At 31.0% G+C, this 11109-nt stretch overlaps 1 protein-coding gene across 2 annotated transcripts; it reads right to left on the minus strand.

Moving 5' to 3' along the window:
- Positions 1-5324: 5324 nt before the first annotated feature.
- On the minus strand, positions 5325-10728 carry LOC105141651 (uncharacterized). 2 transcript variants are annotated; one of them, XM_011048930.1, is made up of 5 exons: positions 10383-10728; positions 10086-10093; positions 9257-9267; positions 5632-5980; positions 5325-5558 (listed from the first exon to the last, which is right to left on the minus strand). In XM_011048930.1, coding segments are annotated over exons 1-5 (564 nt in total). In that variant the 5' UTR covers positions 10577-10728; the 3' UTR covers positions 5325-5556. The 2 variants fall into 2 exon arrangements, with proteins under 2 accessions (XP_011047232.1, XP_011047231.1); XM_011048929.1 differs by having other exon boundaries at positions 5325-5980; positions 10383-10727.
- Positions 10729-11109: the final 381 nt, after the last annotated feature.

Genomic DNA, 11109 nt, shown 5'->3' on the forward strand with positions numbered 1-11109 from the left:
TGGAGTTTGGTAAGACTAGTATTGGAGCTTTACAAAGCATCCTTTAACTTGTCTCTATCTTTAATGATGAATTGATTATAATCCATGCAATGTCTTTATCTTTCTATGACCATTAATATAGCAATATACTATTTCTCATAGATTGATAATCCAATATGCTTTGAACTCAATGACTTGTTAAAAAAAGTTAATTATTTCTATTTATGACTCAAAATTACATCAAACTCGTTTACATATGTATTAGTTATTAGAACAAAAATGTTGTTGGAGTTTGGTAAGGCTAGTACTGGAGCTTTACAAAGTATCCTTTAACTTGTCAAAAGTTTCTTGAGCCTTCTTATTCCAATTAAATGTAACAATTTAGTTAAATGTTTGTTGATGACCTTAAAGCCTTTTATAAATTTTCTATAATATCGTGATAATCCAAGAAAGCCTCTCAATTATTTAAATTGACCATTTCTTCATAGCTTTTATATATTTTAGATAAGTGACCATACATTCTTTAGATATTATATGTCAAAGGTACTCAATTTATGAAACACAAAAAAAGTATTTTGATTGTTTTGCAAACAATTAATTATTATTCGATAGTTTCATCACTGACTTTAAATTATTGATATGTAATGCTAAAGTATAACTATATACTAAGATATCATAAAAAAAATATTAATGTAAACATTCTCAACCAAAAATGGTTCCAACATGGTGTTTATCAAGGCTTGAAACATAGTTGGTGCATTAGTCAAGTTAAATGGCATGACTTTGAACTCATATTGTTTATGAGGAGTTCTAAAAGCTATTGTCCAAATCTTCTTTATACATCGTCACTTATTAATAACTAGATCTTGGATCTTGCTTTGAAAAGAATTGAAAACCATGTAATTTATCCATCAAGTCATCAATTAATGAAATAAAAAATTTATTTTTAATAGCCAACTTATTTAATTGCATAATTAACACAAAGTCTCTATTTGTTACCCTTATTTTTAACCAACAACAACATAAAGACAAATGGTCCGCAACTATCTTGTATAATCCTATTATGTAACTTCTTGTTAACCAACCTTTTTATCTCTTCTTGTGCACAAATGAACTATTATAAGGTCTAATATTGACTAGTTTGGCTCACATGGTATTAGAGGAATCTTATGATCAAACCCTCTAATAGGTGGAAGGTGTTTATGTTATGTAAATATTAATTCATACTCTTTTAGCAATGATTTCACTTATGAGTTTTACACAACTTGTTTAGGTTATTTATACACTTTCATAGGAAAAAAAATTATCCCATAAAACCATACACTATTTTTTTAAGCTATTACTAGCATATTGGCTCGTGCTCTGCCGTGAGTCAATATTATTTTTTTTAACTAAAATGTAAAAATTAGAAGTATAATTTTTTTTAATAGTGTTATCAAACCTAACCATATATATTAATTTTGAAACCTTTTGACACAACTTTTTTCGTAACTCAAGTTTTTTATTAAATCATATAAGAGCTAGCTTTGACGTCAATCAATCGATTTCATAAGTTGAAATGCAACCTTTATGATAGATAAAAACATGATTTAACTTTTTTTTAAAACTTTGAGATGATTATTTTTCTTAAAAACTATTGAGACAATGATATATTGGATCGATCTCGCCCCTTGCAACCTGGGGCATGAACTTTATTGAGTTTAATAACTTTTTATATTTTTTAATTAATTATATGATAAAAACAATATGCTTAAAAAATTGAGCACTAACCTAAAAATAAACACTTATTTGAGACAATTATCCTTAGAAAGCAAACAAAAATCAATAATGCACCCTATTTCTCAAGCAATCCAATATTAGGTGATGAAACTAAAAAGAAATAAATTAAAAACAAAAAAAAATCATATCAAGATGAAACTAAAAAGAAATAAATTAAAAAAAAAACATATCGGTGGGTAAACTTGTCAAACCTGTAAATCAGGTAAGTTAGGCTAGTACACCATATGTGTGAACTGAGTTATGGATTCCACTGAGATTATAATTTATTTTTTAATTTATTTTTTATTTAACTACATGATAACAAAAATAAATGATTACAAAATTAAATACTAACCCAATATTGTGATTTTTTTTAAATCATGATAACCTCATAAAAGGAAAAACAAAATCAATTATGAAACTAAATTTTTAATTAATCTAGTAACTAAGGGTGAAAAAAAAACTAATTTAAAAAAGTTGAAATTACTGGACCCAAAAAACAAGTCAATTAGCCAAACTTGTGAATTCATGGATTTTATAAAGTTTAATAACATAACTTTTTTTGAAATTATTTTTTTAACTATTTGAGAAAAAAATTGACGATAAAAAAGTCACATTCAATTAAAAAAAGATGTCCTACCAAACTCGTAAACCGAAGTAACCCTGGTTCCTTTAGCAAACCTGTAAACCATGCTAACCAAGATAAATTATAAAGTTAAATTCTCAATCATCTCAATATTAAAATATGAAATCAACAAAAACAAATTAAAAAAAAAACATCATGAAAAAAATTCAAAAACATAAAGAAAAAAAAAGCAAAACATTGTGGGTTGCTATTATCATTTAGAGTGTAATGTCCGTGGGTAAATAATAATTTCCTCACACCTTTTAATTTTTATTAGTTTATAAAGTTTAATAACACGATTTTTCTCTAAAGCTATTTCTTTTAAAGTTTAATAACATGATTTTTCTCTAAAGCTATTTCTTATAACTATATGAGAAAAAAATAAAATATAAAAAAATTTAAGTTTAATTAAAAAAGAAAAAGAATAACCCATCAAACTAGAAAATCAAGGCAACCTGAGTTACTTTAGCAAACATATAAATCATGCTAACCTCATATAAAGGAAAAATAAAAAAAATAATTTATGAAGTTAAATTCTTAACAATCTTAATTTGAAAAGATGAAATTGATAAAAAAATATATTTTTTAAAAAATCATAACAAAAATTGAAAGAAAAAAAAAAGCAAGATACTGTAGATTACTATTGTAATCCACAATGCAATGAATGTTCGGTGAACAATAATTTCCCTTACATCTTTTAATTTTTGTTACTTCATTAAGTTTAGTAACATGATTTTTCTTTAAAAATATTTTTAAAACAATATAAAAAAATAGATTATAAAAAAGTCAAGTTCAATTAAAAAAGACCCACCAAACCTATAAACTAGAGCAACATGAGTTACCTCAATAAACTTGCAACCACGCTAATCTTATAAAAAAGATAAAATATAGAGAAAAAAATATAAAGTTAAATTTTAACTTGCAACCACGCTAATCTTATAAAAAGATAAAATATAAAGAAAAAAATATAAAGTTAAATTTTCAACTATTTCAATATTAAAAAATAAAATAACAAAAATAATTTTTTAAAAAAAATCATAATAAAAAAAGAAAAAGAAAGTTGTGTAAAAACAATATTGTGCAAAATACTATAACAATTCATAATATTATATTAGAAAAATTAAAGTATTTTTCCCATATCATTTAGCTTTTTTTTATGTGTTTTTATTGTTGTGATCATTTATAATTCAATTTCTTGAATAAATTTTTAATTCAATTTCTTGAATAAATCTTTAATTCAATCATTCTTCCATTCATTCTTTTTGAATGACATTTTTATTTTGATGAAGTCAATCATAATTGTTAAGTAAATCCTCAACCAATCAACCCTAATCACCAAACACCATGTCATATTTTCCCAGTCCAACACTCTCAAATATCCTCGAAAACTCGTACCCTTGCATAAACTATATGAATTTGGGATGTTGTCACATTTCATTACAGCAAGCATAGTGGTCTTCTCAATAGAAGCATTGATCTCTTTAACAACTTGTACATCAATGAAGCTATTCATACCACCACTTTCAACCAAAATGACAACGTCTTTTTCTTGACAAATGAATGCTATATGCATAGCTTTCATCCAATGTATTCGAAGATAGACCATATTCCTTAATCTTGCCTTCTTTAATTGTAATTCCATTTCTATTACCTTCTTCCTCATCCATAAACTCTTCTTGTTGAGCTTGCTTCTGATCTTGCTGCTTCCGATTCCACGCCTTTTCCGATGCTAACCAATGCTAGAAATACTTGAGCTTGTAACACATTCTTGTAAACAAATTACTGCAAGAAACTTTCCCGGAAGTGCAATGTCTTTTTTCATGTAATACAACGTTCGGTTATCAAACGACTGTAAATGTAACTTTCTGATCATATATAGTGCAGTACAACACACCATAGCTTGACGATACTAAACAAAGTCTAAACTGGGGAATTCGGCTACAATGTTTTCTTTTTTTGATGTATAGAAGAGATTTGAACTTGAGATATCTTGAAAGAATGAAAAACATTAATACTGGGCTGTAGTTCGTCGTGTTAAGGTGGGTGATTGCTCGAGCTGAAGAGGATTAGTCTGGTCTTGTAGAAGGGATACACTGACTCAGATGAACGAGTCATGATGATCCTTATATCATCCATCTACACAGTTCCAGACGAATTATATAACAAGGACCCGGCCCTTTTACTAGTTCTATAGGCTGGGCATAAACAGAGCCCACTTGCATGCAGACACTAAAACAACAATAGGCTCATCAGCTATCAATTCCTACGTTAATCGTTCAAAAAAGAAAGAGCAATTAACTCCTAGTTTGTTGTTAGCTGACATTAGCGTGCTTTAAATTTGTTGTTAGCTGACATTAGCGTGCTTTACTTACCAAAAAAAAAGACATTAGCGTGCTTTAAACAAAAAAAAAAAGGCTTAAATTTCAAATGAGACGTAAGGTCGAATCCGAATTGGAAGTTGAGGACTAAAATGAGTGTTCGAAAGAGATGGCACCCGTCTACTCCATAGATTTGCACAAAGAGCCCCTCTTGTACAATGAGCTTAAACAAAAATTGCTCGGGCTACACGATCTAGGACCTCTGGGCATCCAAAATCTTGGCATCACATGAACTAATCTAATCAAAATAAAACGAGGATGCCATTCACGTTCCTGCTCGGTCGGGCTACCATCATCCGAAAGCAACAGCAAAGATCGCACGAAGCAAAAACAAAATTTGGAAGACATACCAGGTAGCTGCTCTGTTGCATGGATTTATTGATCAATAGGTAGCATCAAGCATGGTATTCCTATAACACAGCATGGACTTGAAAACTGCAATGATCTGCTTGAAATCTCACCTAGTTTCTACGGGAATAGCTTGATGACCAAGCCAACTGCAGTAGTGGGTAGAATAGTTAATATATTCCTAGAGCAAAAAATATATATTTGATAAATAGTAAAACCACAGCAGTAGCTGGTAGGACTCTTGCAGATATATTATCTCCCATTTTTCTCACTAAAATAAATCAATCAATCTCCACTTCTAGAGTTTTACAAGTAAAACATTTTACTAAAAGAAATAACAGAAAATCCACTTTGGGCCTTTTTATGCAGCTTGGTTGTTTCAAAAGGCTCCTTAATAACGGTATGCTTGAGTATTAGAATCACAAATATAAATCATATTCGTATAAATGCCGTGGAACTTGTGAATTTTTTGTTCCGAATATCATACCATAGCACCATGAAAAAAAAAAGGTATAGGTTTTGTGGGGCCATGGCAGGTCTTTTACGTCGATTGAACATTCCCTTGAGAGTGGGCATGGGACTTGGCAACCTCATCTTTCCATCCTCTCTGACGCGCCCTCAGCTCCCACATTGCTGTCAATTTCTTTTGTGCTACTAATGCGGCTTCAGATGTCTCCCTTGCTTCTTCACAGGTTTCCATCCCTGAATTGCATTTGTCAGCTTCCTTTTGATACTGGGATGCAATCTTCTTAGCCTCAAGCAGAGCTATATCAGCCCGCTGCTGATTCTCTAGTGCTTCAGTTTCCCGCAGCTGCAATTCCTCTTTCAGTAGCTCTGCAAAGTTCTTCTCAGCATCTTCAGTAACCTCCGGGTCATGCTTCGCACAATCTGCATATTATATGCCAGGAAAAATGATTTACTGTGACACCATAATTCAATCATATCATCCAAGTAACATTTTGTGATTTGATACTGAAGATTGCCAAGAAAACTACATGTAAAAGGAATAAAAATATATAAAGAAACTCACATGTAAAAGGAATAAAAATATACATGTTTTATGGTAACTAGAAAATCATAGTTGGTCTATTAAAGGTTTTTGATAAGGAGCTGATTATGTGATAAGAAAAATAACAATCACTATACATTATACCTAAGAAGGTATAAGAAAAACTGCATTGTTGTTTTTTGTAATGATAAAGGTACTTGATGATCTTACACGCTAGGAATTTGCTTAAACTAGTATATGTATGAGTTATTAAAGATAAAATACTATTGTAATTTAAGGCTGATTAGGGACTTGGACCAGGTAATAAAACCTAATTATCACTTGTGAAATTCGGATATCGGACCTGCAAGGATGATGGCGACGAATTAGGTGTCATATATGATGCAGGGATAAAGTTTAACATGTTACTTTAAATAAAGCCTGGACAAAAAGACCTGCCTCGATTGTTTTTGTACCTTTTTGGATGGTATATATAGTCATCCATATGATGTACTCCTGTTTCTTCTTTTTGTTGAAATTCTCTTTTTTATGGATCTGCATATCGCTAATTCATTGATTTTACTAGTTTTAATAGTCTGCTCAACTCGCTTGCCACAAATACGATTTCAACAAGACTAGCACACTCATTTCCCAAAAGGTGCTCATAAAATGGGCTTCTAAAGTTATTGAAAAATTTAGTTCTTTTTGCTAGATGATGAGGCTAAATGCAAGCCGTTATTTCCCTTCAATGTTGGACATATTCTTTTACTATCAACTTTTTTTTTTTCATGGCTTGTAAACTTCTTATTAGATGCTACTTCAATGTTGAACTTGTATTAGTAAATAAATGTTTCAACCAAATCTTTTCACTTCTTTATTTTAATTTTCATTTGAACTTATATACCATGAAAAGACAACACCTTTCAATCTTTCATGGAAAAAAATGAATAAAAAGCTTGTAATCATTGATCACGTGCGTTATTTTACTGCAATAAATTTTTGGACGAGTTTTAGGGTATTTAACTCCCATATACTTTGCAAACTCCAACACTTTGAATCTTCACAATACAACCACAAAGGCTTTTCATACAAGTCCATTCCCTCAATCGACTCTTGAGCTTTTCTTCTCAAATATACTAGTAATGTGTTGAATTGTTTAGAATGAATGGAATGATTTACTCTTGAGCATTCTTTAAGCTACTTGTAGCCTTGCTAACATTCAAAATAAAAATTCTGAAACAATACAAAGATGACTGACGCACATAGCAAGATCACTCATGTCGAGCTGAAATACCCTAAAACACTCACATCCCAAATCCTTAAAAGAGAGAAGTCTGGAACATAAGTCATGATCAACTCAGACAAGAGCCACCCTCTATAGAAAGGATTGCAAAAATGTCCTAATCTTTGGAGGAAAAAATTCCCCTAAGAATTTAGGATATCAACATGGTTATCAAACTCTTCATCATGACCTTTGTCACCCTCGTTGAAGGCTACTACCCAATTGAGTTTTTATTATTTTATGCATTTGTGTTTTTCTTTTATTTTTACAAAATTAGAAACATAGGTCTTAGAAATGCTGAACTTCCTCTGCAAACATACAATATCTAGCCAAGAATGAAAATGGAGAATGAGGGGAGAGCTTTGCTTGAGCAACAACACCAAAAAGAGATGAAACTAATGAAACGCGAGATAGTTAAGCTAAGTAGTTTGCTTGAACAAAGTATTCATAATAGGGGAAAGGCTTCTAATAGAGAAAATACCATAGGAATGCACACCTCGCAACATATTCTCATTATTCCAGAATCTCCAAATGCACCTCTCATCCATACCTAGCAAGAGCTACTCAACAAGAGCTAGATTAAAGAAGGATCCCCTGATGTTCAGTTCCCAAAGCCCCTTATCCTTTTTCAGTACTGCAGCCCTATAAACAAGCTAGATTTCCCCCCACATTAGACATGTTGTCAGGAAAAGGAAAAGCCTATGGAAGAGTCGGAGGCTAAGAAGCTAATAAGGACCATCAAAGAAGTGCCTCAACACACCGCAACCATCATTTTGACTCCTTTTATACAATTATGAACTTCATGAAACTTTCTCAAAGCTCTTGGCGATCATAAAACATTTTTTTTAAAAAAACAAGGGAATGGACTTACATGATTTTATAAAAGCTTATGAGATGTGTCTAATGTCAAACATGGTCATGCCACGAAAGTCAAAGCTTGCAAAGTATAACAAAGTTGAATGCTCTAAAACCCATTTGGAAATTTACTGCATTAAAATGATGAAGGTGATCAATGATGACAAGTTCCTTATTCATTTTTCCATAAAAGTTTGAAAGGTGTTGCCTTTTTTGTGGTATATAAGTCTAGATATGAGTAAGATCAAAAAGTGAAAAGATTTGGCCAAGGCATTTCTTTGCCAATACAAGTTCAACATTGAAGTGACACCGAATAAGTCAAGTTTACAAGACATGAAAAAAAGAGCGAACGAGACAATAAAAGAATATGTTTGACATTGAAGGGAAACAGCGGCTCACATTCAGCCTCCTCTTCTCGAAAAGGAATTGGTTTCTCTTGTTTTTCAATAACTTCAAAAAACCATTTCATTAGACTACTTAGGAAATGAGTCGACTAGTTTTGTTGAAATCATACTCATGATTGAGCGGGTAGAGTAGGACATCAAAGTCAATAGAATCAATGGATAGGTGGAATCCAATTCCAAAAAAAGAAGGGAATTTCAACAATAAGAAGAAAATAGGGTTCGGTTTTTTCGGTTTTTTTTTTTTCAGTTTTCTCGGTTTTTTTGAACACCCCTAACTATATGTATCAGCCAAAAGGGAGGTACATCATGTGGATGACTATATGTATCAGCCAAACAGGTATTGAAACAATCAAGGCCAGTCTTTCTGCCCTCGTTTCACTCAAAATAACATGTTCAACTCTACCCTTGCATCACATATGCCACCCAGTTACTAACCCCATCCTTACAAGTTCAACGCTCGCATTTTAAAAGTGATGACTAGGCTTTATTATTAGGTTTAGGTCTCAGGTCACTATTTTAGATCACAATAGTATTTGAACTTTAGTAACAAACACACATATACCAATTTAGATAAACTCATATTATATAAGCATATTAGATACATTTATCATTAAAAACCAAAAAAACAACTCATCTTAGGTAGGATGCATAGAGAACTAGTTATCTTTCCTATTACATAATGAGTTCGTTATGTAGAACCTTTGAGAGACTACTAAGAGTTTTCTAGTTACCATAAACTAGATGACAACTCATTTTATCCTTTTACATGTAGTTCGCTTCAATGTACCCTATACATTAATGGTGCAGTGAGTGTTGAAATGAAGGGGCTGTTATAGCTATTGTGATTGTGACCGGGGGGTGTTGGGGTTGGCGGATACTAAGATGGGGATGCAAAGAAAAAGGAAAGGGCAATGGTAGTGAAGAGGAAGAGAAGGAGGCGAAGATGGGGCTGCAAATTAAAAAGAGCAGGTGCTGGCGGCTAGGATTTTCTAATGAAGATGAATTTTTTTGGCTTTTCTTTTTCTTTCTCTTTCTCCACAGATTTTTTTTTTTCTTTTTTTACTCTTTTGTTTTCTAATTTCTTTTCATTTTGTTCTCCTCCTAGAATTTATTCTCCTTTAAATTTTTTTTCCTCAAAATTCTCTTAGATTTTTCTCTCCAAACAAAATTCTTTTTTTTTGCACTAGTTTTTTCTTCAAACTCTTCTCTCTACAATTTTCCCCTCAAAAATTTTTTTGCTCTCCTTTTTTTTTTTTTATGGAGACTCTTAATTATACTACCTAATATTCACCCTTTTATTTTTATTGTCTCTTATCTCACCACCTTCTTAAACTTTCCACCCCTTTCTCATCTTATTATCTTATTTTATTTTATTTATTTTTCAATCTTATCCTTTATCCCTTAGTTGCTAGGAGAAAGGTTTAGAAATGTTCATGTTAGTCCCTCGCCACTTCCTTAATTATCAATATGCTCAATAATTTTTTTTTGTCAATTTTCTTTGATTTTTTAATTTTTTTCTAATTTTCAAAATTCATTAACAAGAAAATGATGAAAATCACAGAATGGCCAAATTTGGCCGAATTGCGTCAAGAAATACATTTTATTTTTAATTTTGTATTTTTGAATTTTTAAAAAACTTAGAGTGAAATAGGGGTTAAAATTGAGTTACAACACTGAATACCAAACATTGAGACATAATGAAGTCTGGAAAGAGATATATACACTTATGTTCATTGTTAACCATTTTTTTTACTTTGCCATCAGGCCTTGAGGAATGGAGAGGAGAGGCTGAGAAGAGCAATCACAGAGACAAGGAGAGCAATTAGGAGAAGATCGAGCGACGGCAACAAATCCTTCTTTCAAGTGCCAGTAGAGTGGTGGACCCAATATGTATCCTGCTATACACACCGCCATTAACCCCAACCCCACCACTGCCGCTTGCTGCTGCTTCGTTGCCATTCCTTTTCGATCTATCTAATATTACTAAGATTAAGATCCTTCTCCTTCCCCCTCTCTCTTTCTCTCTTCTTCTTCTACTTGAAGACTATAGAAAAAGAAGAAAAAAAGACAGTGAAAGGTATAATATTTCTTGCAGTCTGCGTGATTCATTGTATTCATAATTATGTATACATATTTTTATCTTTATTGAATTTGAACAGTAGCAATTAAGTGTTTGTACAGTATAACATTTCCATCACAGTTTTTAAAAAAGAAATTGAATTTTTTTATTTAAAGTTAATGATTTTATATTTTTAAATTATATATATATATATAAATATATATATACAAAGAAGAAAACATTTTAAAAATCATTGTTATCATTATTCTAAATACTTCCTAAATGGTTGTACCCTCGCATCAAGTTTATTAAAAATAATGTGAATAAAAAAATAATTTTTTTATTTTTTATTAATAAAAAACTAAAAATTATTATTTAGTATTTTAATCATTAAAAATTCTAATAATTTATAATAAATATAAATAAAAGAACA

The sequence above is a fragment of the Populus euphratica genome, unplaced genomic scaffold (genome assembly GCF_000495115.2).
Source record: "Populus euphratica unplaced genomic scaffold, PopEup_1.0 scaffold128.1, whole genome shotgun sequence".
NCBI lineage: Eukaryota > Viridiplantae > Streptophyta > Magnoliopsida > Malpighiales > Salicaceae > Populus > Populus euphratica.